This window comes from Muscardinus avellanarius (genome assembly GCF_963383645.1).
Source record: "Muscardinus avellanarius genome assembly, chromosome: 17".
NCBI classification, from domain to species: domain Eukaryota; kingdom Metazoa; phylum Chordata; class Mammalia; order Rodentia; family Gliridae; genus Muscardinus; species Muscardinus avellanarius.
The window spans coordinates 64,303,541-64,326,603 of NC_137803.1; the positions used below are offsets into that span (position 1 = coordinate 64,303,541).

A 23,063-nucleotide genomic window follows, 5' to 3' on the forward strand; every position below is an offset into this window, starting at 1 on the left:
CTCACGTTGGCCACCCCTGGCCTGGCGTTGGCCTGGCCCCGCTGGCCACTCGCCAGCCGAGTCCGCAGGCTCCGCCCGGCCTCCCCTCTAGCGCGTGCCGAGGGTCTCTACCGCGCGTCTGCAACAGCCCGCCCGCTCGTGGGGGCCCTGCGCCGCCGCCCTCCCGCGACCCCGGCCTCAGCCCCCGGGAGGGCCTGGCGGGAGCACTCACCATGAGCAGCGTGAAGCCCGCCAGGCCGGGGGCCGCGTCCCCGCAGGGCACGAACATGGCGGGGCTGGAGGCCGGGGGCTGGAGGCCGGGGGCTGGGGACCTGGAGGCGGGGACCTGGAGGCCGGGATCCGGAGGCCGGGGGCTGGAGGCCGGGGGCTGGGGACCTGGAGGCCGGCGGTCCCGAGGCCTGGAGGCGGGGCCCGGAGGCCCCCGGCCCGGCGGGTCAGGCGCGCCGTGGACAGCCCCGCGCGCGCCCCGAGGCCCCCGCGCGCCCCCGCCCGCCCGCCCGCCCGCGCCTGCGCAGTCGCCCCCGCCCGCCCGCCCGCCCGCGCCTGCGCAGTCGCCCCCGCCCGCCCGCCCGCCCGCCCGCGCCTGCGCAGTCGCCCCCGCCCGCCCGCCCGCCCGCGCCTGCGCAGTCGCCCGCGGGAGGAGCCGGCGGCATGGCGCTGCCGCCCGAGAAGGCGGCGGAGCTGAAGGAGCTCATCCAGCGGCAGCTGGGCAGGGTGAGCGGCCAGACTCCCCGCACAGTGCTCGCGCGGCGCGGCCGGCGCCCCGGGGATGCCGGCGCCTTCTGGAACCTCTGCCCGGGTTCCATCTCGGCCGGGTTCCGGGCGGGCGGAGGCCGGGGCGGAGGCCGGGGAGGAGGCCGGGGTTGGAGGCCGGGGGAGGCGGAGGCCGGGGTTGGAGGCCGGGGGAGGCGGAGGCCGGCGGAGGCGCAGCCCAGGGCCCCGGGACGCTCCTGCCTCCTCCGAGCTGCTCACCTGGTTGCTTGCCACGCCAGCTGCGGAGGCTGCGCCCGGCCCGACCCCGAGCTCAGCGCCCGGCGGGGATGGCGGGCCTGCACCCCCGGCTCCCTGTTACTCTTGTTATTGGGGTTCTCCCTAACCGCAGACGGCCTGCGTGGTTGAGACTGGCCTAGAAACGGCGATCCTCCTGTCTCAGCCTCCCAAGTAACCGGAACAGGGGAGGACCACCCCGCCCCGCCATTCAGCTCAGCAAGACCGTGCTCTAAGACAAAAGTATAAGCCAGGTCTGAGGCGGCCATCCTCGGCAATTTATTGAGGTCTCCAGCAACTTCGACCGTTTCAAAATAAAGAATAAATAGGGGTATAGCTCAGAGGTAAAAGGCCCTGGGATTCCATCCTTCAGGGTCACAAAAACAATAAATGTCCAAGGAGATGTAAAAGTCAAAAGGCCTGCAGGTGTACAGTCCTCAGGCGTGCACACCAGACAGCCGCCTATCTCTGCCTAACGGCGGCGGCCCGCTCCATTTTCTGTTAGCGCCAGAGGTGACGGGTTTGGGTTTCCCACACAGATGGACGTGCACGGCAGAATCAGGGAGATCCTCGCCGAGACCATCCGGGAGGAACTGGCCCCCGGCCAGCAGCACTTGTCCGCAGAGGACCTGATCCAGGCGCTCAGGCAGCGGGGGCTCGTGGACGACGTGATGAAGGGGCTCAGCCTGGTGACCGTGAGTGGCCCTGGGCGGGGCGCGGGCCTCCGGAGGCTCCATTCAGGTTCAGGGTAACTGCAGCCTTGAAGGCAGACGGTCTGTGTCAACACCGAGTTAAGACACGCCTTCCTTGCTTTCCCTCGGTCTATACGTATTTTTATGTTTTAAAATCTGTTACTGGTGCGTTGTGGCCATACGTCTTGAAGGGTAGGAGGTGGGGGAGGCACACATGTCTGGGCCTGTCATTTTAAATACCCACAGATTAGTTCACCATTGAACACGGTTCTGTTTCAGAGATAAAGATGTTCTTTACCTTCCCGTTGGTAAGGTTATTTTAGAACGAGCGTGCTTACCCGTTTCTAAGGAAGGAGCCGGTCTCCCGGGGCGGTGAGCAGCCAGGGCGGCCGTCTGGAGTGAGGGAACAATGGGGGCTGTGACCTGGGTCCTGGGCGGCGGGAGGCAGGTGCACGGCGTGCCGGGCCCTTGAGCTTTGTGAGCGCGTTTGTTATAAAAACTGACCTAACAAGCACCTCCGCCCTGCGGACGTCACTTCCTTAAAATCAGCTCACGGTGGGCTCTTAGGCCAGTGTCAGAGAAGGCGTAGAGGAAGTTTAACCGGTGTCAAGTGCCGTCGTGTGCACCTGGGATGCTGGTGACCGGGAGGCTGAGGCCTGAGCCTCTCAACTCGAAGGCCGGCCTTGGCTATTTAGCCGGACCCTGTCTCAAAACAAGAAATGGGAAGGGCTGGGGATACAGCTCAGGAAAAGCGTGCCCTGGCCTCAGAGCCCAGTGCCACGAGGAAGGAAGGGGAGGGAAGGATGGAGGAGGAGAGTGACGGGAGCGCGGCGGCGAGCCCGAAGGAGGGACCCTCGGGCGCAGCTCGCGGCCACCGCGGAGCGGGCCGCCAGGCGCCTGCCCGCTGAGTGCCTGAGCCTGGCGCCGAGTGCCGTTCACTTTTCTGACAGTCACTTGGGAATTGTAATTTGTTGTGATTTTTTTCCCTGCCTTTCTAGGACAATGTTGATCAAGAAATACCTTCCTCTCCCAGACAGTCTGTTGGTTTTGATAAACAATCAACATTAAAAAAAAGTATGTATGTGGTTTTTAACTTAATTTAGTTATGGCTAGCAATGAATGTCTGTGTGCCCTAGCGTGTGATATTTGAGAGGGCATTTCAGACTCCCCCAGTATTTAGGGTTGAGCCCATGGAGCGGTACCGCTGAGCTACATGCCCAGCCTTATTTAAGGCAGGGTGTCAGTCTTATCCAGATTGCCCATCCTCCTGCCTCAGGCTTCTGAACTGCTGTGATTATAGGCATGCACCACTACATCCAGCTCGATGTTTATTTTCCAAAATGAAATAGTTAAAAGTGTTGGGGTTACTTAGCCTAAAACCTCTGTTCTGTTTTACTTGAAATATATCAGAAGATTTCCCATGTAGAACAGTGGATGTAAAGTCAGGAATACTTTTTATTTATTGATTTTTTTTTTTTTACTGCTTTTTGTTTTTTACAGGGGCATTATGCCTCTGAGCTATACCTCTAGCCCTGTTTTATTCCTTTTTTTTTTTTTTTTTTTGCGGGTCTGGGGATGGAACCCAAGGACATTCTATCTCTGAACAACACCCCCAGCCCTATTTTTTATTCTTTATTTTGAAACAGGGTCTCACTAAGAGCTGAGGCTGTCTGCGAACCTGGATCCTCCTGTCTCAGCCTCCCAAGTGCTGGGATTGCAAGCGTGCCCACCACACTCGGCTTATTTTTAAATTTTGAAACAGGGCCTCACTAAGTTGCATGTTAGGTGTTTACGTTTTACCTAAAACTGTACAGTTTCTGTATTTGCTCTTTGGGGCCGTGGTGGCACGGGGGTGCACGCAGGCCGTTCCGTCTCCAAGCTGTGCCGTCGGTCCTTTTTGTTTTGTTTTGTTCTGACCCGGGGTCAGACGCGCTAGGTTACCGAGAGTCTCCTCCCGAGGCTGTCCTTGGAGCTGCCCCATCGTGTGCCAGCCTCCCAGTGTTGGAATCCAGGGGTCTGCCGCCACAGCGGCCCAGCTTTGCTTCTTTAGTGGCATAAATATCTGACCATAGGCTCGCCGAGTTGACAGCTGTGTGAGGTTCGCGGCGGGGAGGGAGTCTTATAAGCAGCTTTAAGGAGAGGCCCCTGCCCGGCCCCGCGGCGGCCGGCCCGGCAGTGCGTGCTCTCCCAGTCTCGGGTTCTAGTTCAGTCAAGTGTTTTCCTGATGTCTGTCGCGTCCCAGGCTTTGTGGCATCTCCTCACATATTGCTGCACTTTACAGCTAATATTGACCCAACACGGAGGTATCTTTACCTTCAGGTTCTGGGTGGAAAAGCTTTCTTGGAACATCTTCAGGAACCTGAGCCTTTACCGGGACAAGTTTGTTCAACTTTCACGTTATGTTTACATTATCGAAACCAGCGTTTTCGCTCTAAGCCTGTTCCCTGTGCCTGTGAACCGGATTTTCATGATGGCTTTTTGCTTGAAGTGCACAGAGAAAGTTTAGGTAAGGAGCAGTCAAGTATTTAACTAATGAATCTGGTAGGTTATTGTGACCGACTGCAGCTTGCTGTCGGGAGAGATGGGCAGTGGCCGGCTTGCTTCAGTGTTCTCTCTCTCCAGCGCTGCTCTTGATTTAAACAACTCTGCCCTCCTCCTCGTTTGCTTTCTCCTGTTTTCCAGTTAGTTTTCCATGAGGATTATTTTTAGATCATGTTAAATATTGGCTCCTTACTGGTAATAGTAAAGTGTCTGCCATGTATGCAGTGCTGTTGACGGGTGCTGGAGACTGAGGGGATGAGAAACGATCTTGTCGTAACTCTTGTGTGTGCACACGCGTGTGCGTGCGTGCGACACTGGGGATGGAACCCAGAGGCATTCCACCGCGCTAATCCCCAGCCCAATTTTATTTCTTATTTGGAAACAGGGTCTCACTTGGGTTGCTGAGAGCCTCACTAAGTAGCCGAGGCTGTGCGCGAACACGATCCTCCTGCCTCCGTCTCCCGAACGCTGGGATACGCGCGCCACCACGCCGGCTTCGTGTCAACTCTTGAAAGACAAAGTTACTGAGCTTTTTATTTATTACACTCTTCAGCAAGAGTCCTGTGTCTGACTAACTGAATATTAACGTGGCATTTTCTTCTTGGTTTATCTTGCCAGGCGACGGAACTAGAATGGCGGACTCAACAACAATGCTCTCCATAAGTGACCCAGTTCATATGGTGCTAATCAAAACTGACATATTTGCGGAGACCACCTTAGTGGCATCCTATTTCCTTGAATGGCGATCTGTTTTGGGCTCAGAAAATGGAGCGACCAGTCTGACTGTGGAGCTTATGGGTGTAGGTATGATGATTAGTGTTGCTGTCGACCATTTCACAAGCTCACTTTTTAAATACATTTGTATGTCTCCAAAGTAGTTTTATAAGCCAGGAGGGAAGTAGAATTTCGTTAGAATTCCAATCATAGTCCTTGGGAGTATCTTGAAGAATCACACCAGAGTAGTTCTTGACAACCAGGCGAGCCTGTCCTCAGGAAACTTTTCTTTCTGGAAAACAGGAATTCTGAAAGCTTTTGGCACTGAAGGTTGAGCTCAAAGGCTGCCTTTCAAGATACACCTCCAGCTCAATTTTATTTTTTATTTTGAAACAGGGTCTCACTAAGTTGTTGAGGCTGGCTTCAAACCTGTGATTCTCCTGTCTCAGCCTCCCAAGGAATGGGATTACAGGCATGTGCCACCATGTCCAGCTGTGAACGCCTTTTTTCTTTTTCTTTTTTTTTTTTTTTTTTTTCAGTACTAAGGGGCATTCTACCTCCAAGATAGACCTTTAGTCCTTTTTTTTTTTTTTGGTGGTGCTGGGGCTCCTGGAAACCCTTCTACCTCCAGGCTACACTCCCAGACCTATTTTATATTTTTATTTGGAAAAAGGGTCTCTTAAGCCAGCGCAGCTGACTTCGAACCCGAGTGATCCTCCTGTCTCCACCTCGCAAGCACGAGGATTACAAGTGTGCGCCACCACGCCCGGTCCTAATTTTTATTTGAAACAAGGTCTCACTAAGTAGCTGAGGCTCTCTGCAAACCATGATCCTCCCGTTTCAGCTCCCAAGTGCTGGCATTATAAGCGTGCATCACCCCACCCAGCTTAGCTGTGAAAGTTTTTAATTTCATTTACTTGAAAATTACAAGGCTCTGATGAAAAGAGGATTTTTGATATGCACACATACGTGTCTGAACCGTGCTTGCCTCTCTGGTGCGCCTGGGGTCCAGAGCCCCTTCACCTCACGGGCTCCCCTCGGAGGAGGCACGTAGGGTGGCTCGTGGGAAGCAGGCCGCCTGTCTGAGTGTCTGAGTGCCTGTCCTCTGGTCAGCGTCCGTGGTCTCTTGCACCTGCCTGCTCCGTAATACATATGTGTTACATATGTAGCACATGCAATGTGTTACAGGTGTACATATGAACATATGGAATACATAGGTTCATAAAATGCTAGAGCAGAGCCTGAGTTTCCTGGCTTTCTGCATGGCACCTGATGCAACTCCTTTGAGGTTGAGACGTCCGTGCAGTTGGCCGGCCAGCAGACGGCGCAGCCTTAGTGACTTGGGTTTGGCTTTTAAGTCAGACTCGGATATGTGTAGAGAAAAAAAGTTTTATGTAGGCTATTTATTTTCAAGAAACATTCCTACTTATTTGTCTTTAAAACCGGTGCACACGTGCAGTCCCAGTACCTGGGTGCTGAAATGAGGGTGGCAGCGACTCTGCAAGGCCCCCAGCCTAATGACACCTGTTTCGAAACAAAAAATCACCAGGGCTGGGGTAGCTCCGAGGTAGAATGCCCAGGTTCAGCTCCAAAAGGAAAGGCCCAAGCCCAAGCAGTAATCCTCCAAGCCGGCCGAGTCAGGCGCGCCAGGCACTTGTGTCCGAGCTCTTCCGGGCCGGCGTGCACTGGCAGTCGGCATCGCCGCGAGGGCGCGAAGCTGGCGGCAGCTCCAAGGGTAGGGTGTTTCCCTCCTTGCCCTTCCTGGAGGCAGAATGAGACACCAACATCCAGCATTCCCTCTGGTTTGTACTCATGGAAGGCTGGTTGGTGGTGTCCTTTTTTTTTTTTAAAGTGGTTCTGGGGTTCCTGAAAACCCTTCTACCTCCAGGCTACTCTCTATTTTTATACTTTTTTTTATTTGGAAAAAGGTTCTCTCAAACCAGCACGACTGGCTTTGAAGCTGCATGTCTCTGCCTCCCAAGCGTAGGGATTACACGCGTGCGCCACCACGCCCAGCAAGATATTATCCATTTAAGGACAGTTAAACTAAAGAATCCCTATTCCATTAGATCAGAAAAGTTTCTTTCTTTTTCCTTTTTTTTTTGCAGGTCTGGGGATGGAACCCGGGGTATTTGACCTCCGAGCTACACCCCCCGCTCTATTTTTATTCTTTATTTTGAAATAGGGTCTCACTGAGTTGCAGAGGGCCTCACTAATAGCTGAGGCTGTCTGTGAGCTGCGATCCTCCGGTCTCAGCCTCCTGAATGCTGGGATTACAAGCGTGCCCACCACACCCGATGAAAAGTTTCTTCTCAGTGAGACCCTGTTTCAAAATAAAGAATAAACTTTAGGGCTGGAGGTGTGGCTTGGAGGTAGACTGCCCCTGGATTCCATCCCCAGTGCCAAAAAACAGTTTCTTAAAGTGCAATTAGAAGACAAAGGAGTTGTCTTATAGTTATGTGAACACCTTTGTGAGACAAAGCCAGCTCGATGTGGCCAATATCATTAAGGGTAAAGCTGAGCGTTACCTGCCTCATTTAAGTAGAAAGCACCAGGCCTTTAGGTTGTTTTTGTCGGCCGGGCGCGGTGGCGCGCTTGTCAGCCCAGCACTCGGGAGGCTGAGACAGGAGGATCGCAGTTTGCGGCCAGCCTCAGCTACTTAGGCCCTCTGCAACTCAGTGACCCTGTTTCAAATAAAGAATTAAAAATAGGGTAGGGGATGTAGTTTGGAGGTTAAATGCCCTTGGGTTCCATCCCCAGTACCGCAAAAAATAAATAAGTAATTAAATATACATAGTATTGAACCTTTATTTATATTTATAGGCACAGAGTCAAAAGTGTCTGTGGGGATTTTAAATATAAAACTTGAAATGTACCCACCGCTCGCTCAGACGCTGTCGCAGGAGGTGGTGAACATGCAGGTGAGTGGTCATGGTTTGAGCCTCCGCCCTCTGAGTGTGCTTCCAATGCACGGCGCCTGTCCAGCGGGAAGCGCCCTGCTTAGAGTGGCCATCTGCTTGAGATCGGGCTGCTGGGGGCGAGGAAGGAGGCCTGGCCCGGAAAGGGCGAGGGCTTTCTTGGTTTTAAGTAGCGAGCCCCTCTGCCAGGCAAATAACGCCTACTGTGTTTTCCTGAAACAACCTCTTCCTTCCTGGTCTGCAATCTCCTCTCCCCTTTTCCCTGGTGTCTGAGAGGACTGGGTAGTGTACCACCTGAAACCGCAGCTCAGAGCCAGCCCGAGAGTGCTCAGATGAGTACGTACGCGTGAGTACCTGTGTGTGCCAGTCTACTCACCTGTAAGTTCCCAGGGCGTGTACATGAGGAAACACTTGAGTTCTCTGTAGTTACTTTCATTACACTAAGAAATCTACAGGCGCCTCTCTCCCTCCTGAGCCAGGACTTGCCCTGGGCACCAGCTCCTCTGCGCTGCAATACCTTGGAGCTGCACCCCAAGCCCGAGGGTCCTCCTTTAGGGGCATTGGGATTGACTCGGGCATTCTACCTCTGAGCCACACACCCCAGTCCTTTTTTTGTTTATTATTTTTTATTTTTTTTGCAGTACTGGGGATGGAGCCCAGGGGCATTCTACCTCTGAGCGACACCCCCAGCCCTATTTTTTATTCTTTATTTTGAAACAGGGTCTCACTGAGTTGCAGAGGGCCTCACTATAAGCAGCTGAGGCTGTCTGGGAACCGCGATCCTCCTGTCTCAGCCTCCCGAATGCTGGGATTACAGTGTGCATCCCCATGCCCGGCTTGTATTCTTTTTTTTTTTTTTTTTTTTTTTTTTTGGTGGTACTAGGGGTGGAACCCAGGGGCTTTATACCTCCGGGCTTCACTCCAAGACCTATTTTATATTTTTATTTGGAAACAGGGTCTCACTAAGTTGATGAGAGCCTCACTAAGTAGCTGAGGCTGGCTTCGAACCTGTGCGATTGATCCTCCTGTCTCAGCCTCTCAAGCGCTGGGATTACAAGTGTGTGCCACCACGCCCGGCTTGTATTCTTTATTTTGAAACAGGGTCTCACTAAGTTCCAGAGGGCCTCACTAAGTAGATAAGGCTGTTTGTGCACCGTGATCCTCTAGTCTCAGCCTCCTGAATACAGGGATTACAAGTGTGCACCACCACACCCGGCCCCAGTCCTATTTTTTATTCTTTATTTTGAAACAGAGTCGCACTGAATTGCAAAGGGCCTAAGTAGCTGAGGCTGGCATCGAATTGTAATCCTCCTGTCTCAGCCTCCTGAATGCTGAGATTACAAACGTGTGCCACCAAGCCCGGCTTACTTATCACTTTTAATAACTGAAACATGCAGCCAAGCGTGGTTACAGCACACTTGTAATCCCAGCCCTTGGGTGGCAGAGACAGGATCGCAGGGCCAGCCTCATCTATTTAGTGAGGTCCTCTACAACTCAGTGAGACTCTGTTTCTAAATAAAAAATGGGGCAGGGGGTATAGTTTGGGGGTAGAATGCCCGGGTTCAACCCGTAGCACTGCAAAAAAAAAACCAAAAAAACCAAAAAACTGAAGCATGAGTTCATTCTTTTTTTTGGTATATTTCCCAGATTTTGTCTTTATTTTAGTCACTAATTTTTTGGGGGGAGTGCTGGGGATGGAACCCAGGGGCCTCTACCTCTGGGCTACACTCCCTGACCTATTGTATACTTTATTTGGAAACAGAATCTGACTATGTTGCTGAGAGCCTCACTAAGTAGCTGAGGCTGGTTTCAAACCTGTGTGGTCCTTCTGTCCCAGCCTCCCAAGTACTGGGATTATAAGCGTGCGCCACCACGCCTGGCCACTATGCCTGGCACAATAAATATTTTAAGCCAGCTTCAGTACTTAGGCTCTCAGCAACTTAGTGCGACCCTGTTTCCAAATGAAGTATAAAATAGGTCTGGGGGTATAGCCCGGAGGTAGGACAGCCCCTGGGTTCCACCCCCAGTACCGCCAAAAAAAAAAAAAAAAAGAAAGAAAAAAAGAAAATAGGTCTGGGAGTGTAGCCCGGAGGTAGAACAGCCCCTGGGTTCCACCCCCAGTACCGCAAAAAAAAAAGTATTGTGTCGGGCGTGGTGGTGCATGCTTGTAATCCCAGCATTCGGGAGGCTGAGACAGGAGGATCGCGGTTCGCGGACAGCCTCAGCTACTACTTAATGAGATACTTTGCAACTTAGACCCTTTTTCAAAATAAAGAATAAAAAATTGGGCTGGGGGTGTAGCTGGGTTCCATGCCCAGTTCTGCAAATAAGTAAATAAATAACAAAAATAAATATTTATTGAGCCGGGCATAGTGGCACACGCTTGTAAAACTAGCATTTGGGAGGCTGAGACAGGAGATTCGAGGTTCGCAGACAGCCTTAGCTACTTAGGCCCTCCACAACTCAGTGAGATTCTGTTTCAAAATAAAGAATAAAAAATAGGGTTGGACGGGAGGCTGAGACTGGAGGATCATGGTTCGTAGACAACCTCAGCTACTTAGTGAGGCCCTCTGCCACTCAGTGAAACCCAAAACCTGGTTTCAAAATAAAGAATAAAAATAGGGCAGAGGGTAGAGCTTGGAGGTGGTATGCCCTGGGTTCTACCCCCAGACCTGCAAAAAAAAAAAAAAAAAAAATAGGGTTGGGGGTGTAGCTTGGAGGTTGAAGGGCCCTGGGTTCTGTCTCCGGCACTGAAAAAATAAATAAATAAATAATAAGTAAGTAGTGGTGCATCCCTCTGCTCCCAGCGCTTGGGAGGCTGAGACAGGAGGGTCTCAGACTTGCAACTGACCCTCCACAACTTAGTGAGATCCTGTTTCAAAAATTTAAAGAGGGGTATAGCTCAGGTAGGATGCCGCCGGGCACACTCCCTAGTACCATAAAGAAAAGAAAAAAAAATTATTAAGACTGGTGTGGTGCACACTTAGAATCCTAGTACTCTAAGTAAAGACAGGTGAATTGCAGGCTCAGTGTCAGCCTCAGCAACTTAGTAGACCCTGTTTCAAACTAAAAATCAAAGTAGGGCTTGGGAGAATGCCCCTGGTTCATTCCCCAGCACCACACAAAATATGTGTGTGTTTCTTAATCTTAAAGAGCTTGGGAGGCTGAGACAGGAGGATCAGAGGTTTGAGGCCGGCCCCGGCAGCCTAGTGAGGCCCTGTTTCAAAATACAAAGGGCTGAGGGTGTAGCTCAGAGGCAGAGTGCCCCCGGATTCGGTTCCCAGCAGCCCTCTCACCGAAGTGCCACGAGCCTTCGCCGAGGGCCTTGGGGTGTGGCGGTGCTCAAGGCAGCCTGCAGCCTGCGCGCTCAGGAGACCCCGGCGAGCAGCGGGTTGCATGTGGAATGCCTGGGCGCCTGGGCTGTGGGGCGGCTTGGGCCAGGTGGCTGGGGAGGTCTGCCAAGCAAGGCGAGCAGCCGGTCCTGGACGGACGGCCTGGACCTCCCGGGCGCTGGGAGCGTGGCCAGCGCAGAGCCAGTGCCCACGCGGCCCCACACAGCGTGGGCATGCACGCTGGTAAGCCCGGTCCTCGGGAGGCCGAGGCAGGATCCCAGGTTCAAGGCCAGCCTCGGCAACTTCGTGAGACCCTGTTTCAAAATAAGAACAGTCGTAATAAATAGGGCTGGGAGTGTAGCTCAGTGGTAGAATGCCCCTGGATTCAGTTCCCAATACCACACACAAAAGAAGAACAAAGTACCCCACCGAGTTCCCGTGAGGATGGGGCGAGAGAAGGACGAGGAAGGTGCCGGTTATGAGCCCGGGCAGGCAGTTCAGAGCCGTGCAAAGTGATGCGAGGGTGTTTTTTTTTTTTTTTGGTTGTACTGAGGGTGGAACCCAGGGGCTTCCTACCTCCAGGCTACACTCCCAGACCTATTTTATATTTTATTAGGAAACAGGGTCTCACTAAGTTGCTGAGAGCCTCACTCAGTAGCTGAGGCTGGCTTCGAACCTGTGCGGTCCTCCTGTCTCAGCCTCCCCAGTGTGGGGATTACAAGCGTGCGCCACCACGCCCGGCTGATGCAAGGGTTTTGAACAAGGAAATTCTTTAAAAATTTCTGTCTTGGGAAGATGGCTCTGACTGCCTGGATGTGGAGTGCGGCTGAGTGCGCACGGCCCCTGCACGGAGGCGGCTGGTGCCTTCGTCCTGGCAAGAGGCCGGGAGAAGCTGAAGGCGCCCCTTGCATTTCAAGCTTGCTCTGGAGCGGCAGAAGACCGCGGAGAAGGAGCGCTTGTTCCTGGTGTACGCCAAGCAGTGGTGGAGGGAGTACCTGCAAATCCGGCCCTCGCACAGCGCGCGGCTCGTCAAGATCTTCGCGCAGGTGCGTAGGCTCCGGGAGAGCTCCCTGAGCTCACAGCCGGTGTCCGCGTGTTGCGTTGACTTTGTGATTGGAAAGTGTATCTGGCCAGTGGAAGTCCGTTCGTGCAGTAGAATTCTGATCTGTAGTGAGCTCCAGTTGACGGGGATGGAAGAGCGCGGTCTTTTCCCGTGTGTCGCGCTATTCCATTCTGAAACCAGATGCTCTTCCAGGATGAGAACGGGATCAATAGACCAGTCTGTTCCTACGTCAAGCCTCTGCGAGCCGGACGGCTTCTGGATACACCGAGGCAAGCCGCACGATTTGTCAACGTCCTGGGGTACGAGCGCGCCCCTGTCATCGGAGGCGGTGGCAAACAGGAGCAGTGGTGCACCCTGCTGGCCTTTCTCTGTCGGAACAAGGTACCGCACTCACCGGCTGGAGGCAGAGCGAGCTGGCAGGTGCTCTGAACTCTCAGAGCCTTGTAAAAGGCTTAACAGAAATCGCCACGGCTCACGCTTGTAATCTAGTACTTGGAGGGTGAGACAGGAGGATCGCAGGTTTGAGGCTAGCCTCAGCAGCTTACTGAGGCCCTTTGCAATTTAGGGAGACCCTGTTTCAAAAATGAGCCAGGCATGGTGGTGCACATTCGTAATCCCAGAAGTTGGGAGGCTGAGACAGGAAGATCACAGGTTTGAGGACATCCTCAGCAAATAGTGAGCCTCTCATTAATCTAGCAAGACCTTTCAAAATAAAAAAGTCGGGCTAGGGGTCGTAGACTCACCTGGGTTCAACTTCCAATACCACAAAAAAAGAAAAGTGCGTTATGCTGCCAACTTGAACTCAAGTCTCGATTTCACCTTTTTCCATAAACCTTGCAAGATCTCTAAACTTAAAGGAGAAAACATGGCGCCTTCGTTTTCTGTTCCATACATAACTGTGGTCTCTGCCGGGCGAGGACCGGTAAGCACTGTCAGAAACCAGGGTAGACCGTGGCCTGGAGGTAGCGCCTTGACCGCAGCCAGCTCAACGGAGCAATTCACGTCTTAACATTTGCTCAGAAAGAGAAGACGCCGGTACAGAATGGAGACGGCAAAACAGCCTCGAATTGCATAGTTGAAGGGAACGTCTGTTGCTGGCGTTGGGCTTGGTTGCCAGGGCTGGCTTCTAGCCCTGAGCCTGCCCCGGCCCCCGAGCGCTGGGTCACGAGTGCGCACCACCACGCTGGCTGCTAGGCTTTTTTTAATGGTTCAATTTTAGTAAAGGAATTTTTATTTATTTATTTATTTATTTGCAGGTCTGGGGATGGAACCCAGGGGCACTCTACCTCCGAGCTATATTCCTGGCTCTATTTTTTATCCTTTATTTTGAAACGGTCTCACTGAGTTGCAGAGAGCCTTGCTAAGTAGCTGAGGCTGGCTTACCGTCCTCCTGTCTTAGCCTCCCAAGTACTGGGATTACAAGCGAGCCCACCACGCCCACCTCCTTTTTATTTTTTATTTTGAAACAGGATCCTGCTAAATTGTTGCCACCGGCTTCTACTCTGTGATCCTCCCCTCAGCTTCTGAAGCACTAGGATTATGGGAGCACTTGCCATGTCTGGCTTGTTTTAAAGGGAAAGCGTATTCTAAAGTAGATGCTTGAAAATTATTTAAAATAGTTTTGTTAGCTGGGCGTGGTGGGCAGGCTTGTAATCCCAGCATCTGAGAGGCTGAGACCGGAGGATCACGGTTCCTGGACAGCCTCAGCTACTTAGTGAGGCCCTCTGCAACTCAGTTGAGACCTTGTTTCAAAAGTAAAGAATAAAGAATAGGACAGGGATGTAGCTCAGAGGTCAAATGCCCCTGGGTTTCATCCCCAACACTCCCCCCCAGAAAAAATAAAAATAAAATAGTTTTGTTACTCAAACAGAAGCATTACAGCAGTAAAGGGGAACTTTGCCCGCAATTCTGTTGCCCATTTGTCATCTCTTTTTTCAGTACATGGATCATCTTTCTACAGTTATAAGTAGGTTATGAAAACTTTGTGTCTTGCTGGATAATCTTGTTGTTATGGCTACTTTGTATTGAACCCGGGGAAAGTCTACCTCTGAGCTACACCCCGGGCCCACTTGTGTGTGTGTGTGTGTGTGTGTGTGTGTGTGTGTGTGTGTGGTGCTGGGGATGGGGCCCAGGGGCACTCTGCCTCCGAGCTACACCCCCAGCCCTATTTTACTCTTATTTTGAAACGGTCTCGCTGAGTTGCAGAGGCCTCACTGAGGACCTGAGGACCAGGAACCCGCGTCTTGTCCTAGCCTCCCAAGCGTGGGGTTCCAAGCGTGCGCCCACACACCTGGCTTTTATTTTGCATTTATAAAGTCTGGGGGGCTGGGAGCCCCGTCCTCCTGCCCCAGCCTCCCACTGCACCCACTGGCTTCACAATATGACATCAGGCTCTGGACACTTCCACGTGGTGGCACATTTTGTGATTTCCACCTCTTAGTGGTTATTATTCTTGAGTCGGTATGTAGAGTTTACGTGACTGTTTACTCTCTTAGGAACTTTTAACGAGCGTATACGTGCTTCCAGTTTCATGTATTAGTAGGAATGAGTTTTTGCCTTGAATGTCTGTTTTTGTTACGAATTTTGTTTATGTGATAAAAACTTCAGGTTAGAGGTACTAGGTCTAAAAGGTTGTCTATAATATTTTTAAAGCTAGTAATTATCAAATGTTTTTTGTCTTATTACAGTTAGTTAAAAACAAATGTCGTTGTGGGACTGGGGAGCCGCCCTGCGTTAGATCACTTGCCCAGGGGGTGGAGCCCTGGATTTGGCACTGAGCAGCTGGAAAACGTGCGGGCGTGTGTCTGTGTGGGGCTGAGGGTGTGGAGTGTGTGTCTGTGTGGGGCTGAGGGTGTGGAGTGTGTGTCTGTGTAGGGCTGAGGGTGTGGAGTGTGTGTCTGTGTGGGGCTGAGGGTGTGGAGTGTGTGTCTGTGTAGGGCTGAGGGTGTGGAGTGTGTGTCTGTAGGGCTGAGGGTGTGGAGTGTGTGTCTGTGTGGGGCTGAGGGTGTGGAGTGTGTGTCTGTGTAGGGCTGAGGGTGTGGAGTGTGTGTCTGTGTAGGGCTGAGGGTGTGCAGTGTGGCTGTGTAGGGCTGTGGGGTATAGTGGCGTGGGGCGCACGCGCGGGGGCGCTGCTGCGGCGTCCGTCAGTTCAGTCTCTGCCCAGCGCAGTCTGCCCTCCCCTTGGCCTGCGCCCACAGTGTCCCGTATGTAAACACATGCCCTTACGTAACTGTAGCCACGCTGCCTGATATGGTAAAGTGTCTTTGCACAGGACGTACGATCATATTTTCTGTGTGCATCTTCACAGTTTTAATTGTAAAAGTAAAACCATGGCAAAGAGAGTCTGGAAGGCAGAGGGGAAGTGAGGCGGAGCAGCCTTCACCCAGCCTGGTGTCGCCAGGGTGTTCTGTCACTTCCCGTGGACGTATTTCCTTGATATTATCATATGTAGATGCTATAACTTGGATTAATTTTTTTGTTTGTTTAGTTTTTTGCAGTACTGGGGATGGAACCCAGGGGCATTCTACCACCGAGCTATACCCCCAGCCCTATTTTTTATTCTTTATTTTGAAACAGGGTCTCACTGAGTTGCAAAGGGCCTCACTAAGTAGCTGAGGCTGTCCGCAAACCGCTATCCTCCTGTCTCAGCCTCCTGAGTGCTGGGATTACAAGTAGTAACTTGGTCTAATTTGACTGGTTTTTCCTTTAATACTTCAATGATTTTTCAGCCTGCTTATTCATGTCCTTTAACTCTTCATCTATTAAAAGCTTCCTGAGCCAGGCGTGGTGGCGCACGTTTGTAATCCCAGCATTCGGGAGGCTGACACTTGAGGATTGTGTTTCCCTGCCAGCCTCAGCTACTTAGTGAGGCCCTCTGCAACTTAGTGAGACCCTATTTCAAAATAAAGGATAAAAAGGACAGGGCATGTAGCTCCGAGGTCCAATCTCCCTGGGCTCCATCCCAGACCTGCAAAAAAATACAAAATAAAAGCTTCCTGAGAAGACTCCGGGCGTGGTGGTGCACGCTTGTAATCCCCGTGCTTGGGAGGCGGAGACAGGAGGATCGCACAGGTTCAAAGCCAGCTGCCCTGGCTTAAGAGACCCTGTTTCCAAATAAAAAATGTATAAAAAAAATAGGTCTGGGAGTGTAGCCCGGAGGTAGAAGGGCTTCTAGGAACCCCAGTACCACCAAAAAAATAAAATAATAATAATGATAATAATAATAAAAAAGCTTCCTGAGCCAGGTGGGGTGGTGCACATCTGTAACCCCAGTACTTGGGAGGCTGAGACAGAGGGTTGCAGGTTGAAGGCCAGCCTCAGCTACTTAGCAAGGCCCCCAGCAAAACGGCTTGGGGTGTAGCTCAGAGGCAGAATGCCCCCTGGGTTCCATCCCCAGTACTGCAAATAAATAAATTGAGTGAGTGAGTGAAAAGTAGGGCTGGGGCTCTATCCCCAGTACTGCAGATAACTAGCTAGGTAGGTAGACAGATGAAAAATGGGGCTGGGGTGGAGCTCAGAGGTATGATCCCCTGGGTTGCACCCCTGTTACCGTTAAAAACAAAAGCAAATGAATGTTCTCACTCGCATCTTGTACTGAGTGTCTGAGTGTCGGCGGGAGCCATGAAGATGCTAACGAGCGCCTCCCCCCAGGGCGACTGCGAGGACCACGCCAACCTCCTCTGCAGCCTGCTTCTCGGGTACGGGCTGGAAGCCTTTGTCTGCGTTGGCACCAAGGCCAAGGGGGCCCCGCACGCCTGGGTCATGACCTGCGGCACCGACGGGACCGTCACCTTCTGGGAGAGTTTAACAGGACACAGGTTAGGCAACTGGGTGTTAGGGTATTGAAATGGAAGTAAATGTTTATTATTTAACTCTACTTTTCTTTCTTTCTTTCTTTCTTTCTTTCTTTCTTTCTTTCTTTCTTTTTTTTTTTTGCATTACTGGGGATGGAACCCAGGGACGGACATTCTACCTCCGCGCTCACCCCCAGACCTATTTTTTATTCTTTACTTTAAAACAGGCTCTCACTAAATTGCAAAGGGCCTAAGTAGCTGAGGCCGTCCATGAACTGTGATCCTGTCTCAGCGGTCCTAATGCTGGGATTACAGGCACACGCCGCCACGCCTGGCTCCCGGCCCTGTTTTTATTCTGATTTGAAACAGGGTGTCGCTAAGTTACAGAGGGCCTCACTGAGTGGCTGAGGCTGGCTACGTCCCCGAGCTCCTCCTGTCTCGGCCTCCGCATCCTGGGGTTCTGTGCGAGCGCCAGCACCCCGGCTCGGGACTTCTTTCTGAAGGTTGTTCTCAGTTCCCCTTCAATTCCTCACTTGCTGAGTTTTGCACAGACGCGGTTGCGGGCCGCCTCCCCGTTCCGGTCCTCTGTCTCTGTGGTTTATGAGCATTCCGGTTAGCCATGCCCACTCACACAGCTACATTACTTTAATTGTATTTTCATTTTTGTGTGTATGGAACCTGAGATTGAACCCAGAGGTATTTTACCTCTAAGCTAATTCCCCAGCCTGATTTTATTTCTTATTTGGAAATAGGGTCCAAGTTGCAGAGGGCCTTACTAAGTTGTCAAGGCTGGCCTTGAACCTGTGATTCTCCTGTCTCAGCCTCCCAAGTACTGGGATTATAAGCATGCGCCACCATGCCTGGCTTTAATTGTATTTACTTTCTTTTTTTTATTTTTTTTATTTTTTGCAGGTCTGGAGATGGAACTCAGGGGATTTGACCTCCGAGCTACACCCCCTGCCCCTATTTTTTATTCTTTTAATTTTGAAACAGGGTCTCACTGAGTTGTAAAGAGCCTCACTAAGTAGTAGCTGAGGCTGTCCACAAACCACGATCCTCCGGTCTCAGCCTCCCAAACACTGGGATTACAAGCATGTGCCACCATGCCCGGCTAATTGTATTTTCTGAGATAAGCTTTTTTTTTTTTTTTTTTTTTTTGCAGCGCTGGGGATAGAACCCAGAGGCACCGAGCTACACCAGCTCCATATTTTATTCTTTATTTTGAAACGGGTCTCACTGAGTAGCTGAGGCTGGCCGCGAACCGCGGTCCTCCTTTCTCAGCCTCCTGGATGCGGGCATTCCAAGCGTGCGCCACCCCTCCGGGCCGAGATAAACTTTTTGGATCTTGACAAGACACACAGGACATCTTATTAAAGGAATAAAGCTGGTTTCTACAGAAGATGTACCGCCCGGTTACCAGGGCGTCACGGAGTGTGGACGTAGTCTGAAGCTGGCCTGGGGGCCGTGCGTCCGGGAGCACGCCCTCCGCTCATGCTCATTGCCCGTTTCATTTTTCAGGTACCTCCACAAACCCGCCAACCCCGACGAGCCCCCGCTGGCCGAGCAGCCCAGGCCGCTGTACCCGTATCGAACAGTGGGTTGCGTGTTCAACCACCAGATGTTTCTGGGGAACTGCCAGCCCTCCGACGCGGTGGACACCTGCGTGTTCGATTTGAACGACGAGTCCAAATGGAAGCCCATGAGCGAGGAAGCCATCAAGTCCGTGTGCGCGCCGGGGGCCACGGCGTCCTTGCCTCCCTTCCCGCCGCTGTGCGCGTCCACCCTGGACGCGTCGGCGACGAGCAACGAGATCGAGATGCAGCTGCGGCTGCTGGTGGCCGAGCACAGGAAGGTGGGACGCGCACCTGCGCCTGGGGCTGGGGGCTCGGGGTCTGGCGCTCTGAGGGGCCAGTCACGGTTCCCCTGAACAAAGGGAATGTGGAAATTGGGTCCCTGGATTTCGGGTGCTTCTAGTTTTGACTGTCATGAGAGTTAAGTTCGAAAACTCAAGACTCAGCTCCGCGTGGTGGCGCACGCTTGTGATCCCAGCGCTTGGGAGGCTGACGCCGGAGGATCGCGGTTCAGGCCAGCCGCGGCTCCGTAGGGAGGCCTCCGCAGCTTACTGAGATCCTGTTTCAAAATAGAGAATAGGGGCTGGTGGTGGAGCTCAGAGGCGGAATGCTCCTGTATTGTATCCTCAGTACCACAAAACAACCCCAGCATTGCCAGATTCTCCGGACGCAGTGGCACCAGGCCATCGCCCAGCTGCTCGGAGGACTGTGTTTAAAGCCAGCCTGGGCAACTTGGTGAGGCCTTATCTCAAAATTAAACAAATAAGAAGGGCGGGGATTCAGCTCAGTACTCAAGTCTCGGAAAATTCAATCTCCAGTACTGCCAAAGGGGGGGAAAAAGCCTAATTCCCTAATACTTGTAGAATTAACTATTTCTCCTAGAAACAAAGAATATGGACTTGTTCATATCTTAGGGTCAGACGATGGCTAAATAGCACACTGTATAGATTTCTCCTTTTCTGAAAAGATTTATTCAAATATAATTATTCCATTGAAAATACTAAATTTAAGTTGGGCCTGGTGGCACACACTTGTAATCCCAGCATTTGGGAGGCTGAAACCAGAGGATTATGGTTCGCGGACAGCCTCAGCTGCTTAGTGAGACCCTTTGCAACTCAGTGAGACCCTGTTTCAAAAATAAAAAGACAAAGGCCGGGCGTGGTGGGCACGCTTTTAATCCCCCACTTGGGAGGCTGAGACAGGAGGATCGCACAGGTTCAAAGCCAGCCTCAGCTACTGAGTGAGGCTCTCAGCAATCTAGTGAGACCTTGAGACCGAATAAAATATAAAAAATAGGTCAGGGAGTATAGCCTGGAGGTAGAAAGCCTCTGGGTTCCACCCCAGAACCACCAAAAAAAAAAAAAAATAAAAAGGTATGGGAGTGTAGCTCAGAGGTGTAATGTCCTGGATTCAATCTGTACAATGAGAGAGAGAGAGAGAGAGAGAGAGAGAGAAAGGAAGGAAGGAAGAAAGAAAGAAAGAATTGAGGCCATCTCAAGGGCGCCTTGGGGCAGAGTGCAGAGGACACCTTCCAGGGAGCCTGGCCATCTCCATGGCAGCCTTCGTTTTCTTTAAAGGCAAAAACAAAACAAAACAAAAAAGCTAAAGTCAGAATTTCAGAAAACTTTCTCTGTGTGTGTGTTGTACGGGGGATTGAGCCCAGGGGCATTCTACCCCTGACTGCACCCCAAACCTTTTTTTGTGTGTGTGGGTCTGGGGATGGAACCCAGGGGCATTCACCCTCTGAGCTACACCATCTGCCCTAATTTTTATTTTTTATTCTCTATTTTGAAACGGTCTCACTAAGTTGCAGAGGGCCTCACTAAGTAGCTGAGGCTGGCCACGAACCGCGATCCTCCTCTGTTCTCAGCCTCCCGAATGCTGGGGTTACACGTGCACCCCCAAGCCCGGCTCAAGCCCTATTTTTTTTTTTTAATTTGGAAACGGTTTCACTAAGTTGCTGAGTCTGGCCTCGAGCCTGCATCCTCCGGTCACAGCCTCCCAGTGCTAGGAGGACAGCAGAAAGCTTTTGAGAAGTCTAGTTCTTTCCGTTCATCTGTCTAGATACCCCGCTCCTTCAGTGTTGTAAGTGGGCCACGGTCGCCTTTAGCATCTGTAGGAGCTAAGCCTCCTCTGCCCGCGGCAGGGGGTCTACAGTCGTCAAATGGGCGCCTTTCAGAGAGTACATGCTCACGAATGCTGCCTCGAACTATATGCCGATGGTTTCCTGCTTCTCCCCTGCAGCAGCAGGACTTAGCAGATTCAGTCGTACTGTACTCGTTCAAGTTAAGTAAAATACTGTCCCCAAATTCTTGACGCTGTGTCTTCCACGTAAGGATGATTCCCTGTGGCCTTTTCCAGTAGACTGTTCTAAAGTGGAGAGCCTGAGCCTTGCTATTTCTAAGAAATAAAACTCCATTACCTATAGTTTCTTTTTATTTCTTTGTATCCCTAGAATAATTAATATGAAGTCTAAAAACTTATGACACCTTTAAAAAATTTTCTTGGGGCATCCACTGAAATATTCAACATCTTTTACTTGTTTTTGTTTTGTTGTGGTGCTAGGGATGGAACCCAGGGGCGTTCTGTCTCTCAGCTACACCCCAGCCTTATTTTATTTAATTTATTTATTTTTTTGCAGGTCTGGGGATGGAACCCAGGGGCATTTGACCTCCAAGTTACACCCCCCTGCCCTATTTTTTTATTCTTTATTTTGAAACCGGGTCTCACTGAGTTGCAGAGGGCCTCACTAAGTAGCTGAGGTTGGCTGCGAACCGCAATCCTCAGGTCTCAGCCTCCCGAAGGCTGGAATAACAAGCGTGCGCCACCACACCCGGCTTCTTCTTTTGTAATTTGAAACAGGACCTCACAAACTTGCAGAGGCTGGCTGTGAACCTAAGTCCTTCTATCTCTGGGATTATAGGCGTGTACTACCATGCCCGGCTCTCATTTTAAAAATATGAATGTAAATCACTTTTTGGCTTTTTGCTTGCTGTAGGATCTCGGCCTCACGACAGTTTGGGAAGACCAGCTTTCTTACCTCTTATCTCCAGCGCTGGCATCTTATGAATTTGAGCGTACCACAAGCATCTCTGCAGGCAATGAGGAGTTTCAGGACGCCATTCGGAGGGCCGTGCCCGACGGCCACACCTTTAAAGGGTTCCCGATCCACTTCGTGTACAGGAATGCCAGGCGCGCCTTCGCCACTTGTCTTCGGTGAGGAGTCATTTCTGAGCTCATAAACGTGTCTAGCTTAGGAATCAGAAACCAGAGCGTCTGGCAGTTACTGCGAGTGACAGCAGAGTCGCTGGGGAACTTTTACCGCACTGAGGATCCTTGGTTCGGCTTTTGATTTGTTGGGTCTGAAGTGTAGCCCTAGATAGTCTGGGATAATTTTCTCAGGAATTTTGGGTAAATCTCAGTTGAATGTCTCTAGACTTGTCTAGTATAATTCTTTAAATTTACTGACTTATAAGGAATAGTCTATAGTTTGAACAGCTTAACCAGAATTTCTAGGCCCTTGGTAGCAGAGACAACATTTAAAATACTTATTAACTGGGCATGGCGGCTCGCACTTATAACCATGAGGTCTCAGGTTTCCAAGTCCGGCCTCAGGGACTTTGTGAGCCTTTTTTCAACTTAGTGTGACATCTTGTTTCAAAATGAAAATTAAATAGGGCTGTGCATATAATTCGGACATAGATGCCTCTGGCTTCAACCCCCAGCACCAAAATATATAAATAAAATACATATTAAATACCTCTTCTCTGTGGGGGGATTGCTGGGGTCGAACCCAAGAGCATTCTAACTGAGCTACCTCGCCAGTACTGTATTGTGTTTCTCTTTGGAAACGGGGTCGCCCTAGGTTGCTGAGAGCCTCGCTCTGTTCCCGGGGCTGTCCTCAAACCTGCAGTCCTCCTGCCTCAGCCTCCCAGGTACTGGGACTACGGGTGTGTGCCACGACGTCTGGCTTGACAGCGTTTAAGTACCGATTTGGGTGGGAAGCGAGGCCTGTGGTCTCTTGTCAGCTGAGCGCTTTCTTTCTTCTCCAGGTCCCCGTTTTGCGAGGAGATCATCTGCTGCCGGGGAGACCAGGTGCGGCTGGCCGTCCGCGTGCGCGTCTTCACCTACCCCGAGTCGGCGTGCGCGGTCTGGATCATGTTTGCCTGCAAGTACCGCTCAGTGTTGTAGGGCGGGCGCGCCGTAGAACTGCCGTGCTTGCTGGAACTTCACACATTGTATATTACTAGCAGTTTGGGGGTGGCTTTGAAGGCTTTTAATACCAGTCTGGCTTGAATATTGTATTTCAGTCTTGTGCAGACATGATGGATAATATTTTTTTAAATCATGATATGTTTATTTAAAAATTAAGTATGAAAAACTTGTATAAATCTTAGTTGGAAGCAGTATAAATTAAATATATATTTAGTTTTCCCTTTTCATATAGTGCTG

General features: G+C 51.4%; 1 protein-coding gene across 3 annotated transcripts; it reads left to right on the top strand.

The window, feature by feature from the left end:
• Positions 1–651: 651 nt before the first annotated feature.
• Positions 652–22,802, top strand: CEP76 (centrosomal protein 76; the record flags this gene model as incomplete). Of its 3 annotated transcripts, none has more annotated exons than XM_080714833.1 (12): positions 652–714; positions 1,527–1,682; positions 2,678–2,753; positions 3,922–4,185; positions 4,839–5,024; positions 7,758–7,855; positions 12,102–12,230; positions 12,440–12,628; positions 16,898–17,064; positions 18,559–18,892; positions 21,610–21,827; positions 22,664–22,802. In XM_080714833.1, the coding sequence occupies 12 exons, from the start codon at positions 652–654 to the stop codon at positions 22,800–22,802; spliced, it is 2,019 nt and encodes a 672-aa protein (XP_080570959.1). The 3 variants fall into 3 exon arrangements, with proteins under 3 accessions (XP_080570959.1, XP_080570960.1, XP_080570961.1); XM_080714834.1 differs by having other exon boundaries at positions 3,961–4,185; XM_080714835.1 differs by lacking the exon at positions 3,922–4,185.
• Positions 22,803–23,063: the final 261 nt, after the last annotated feature.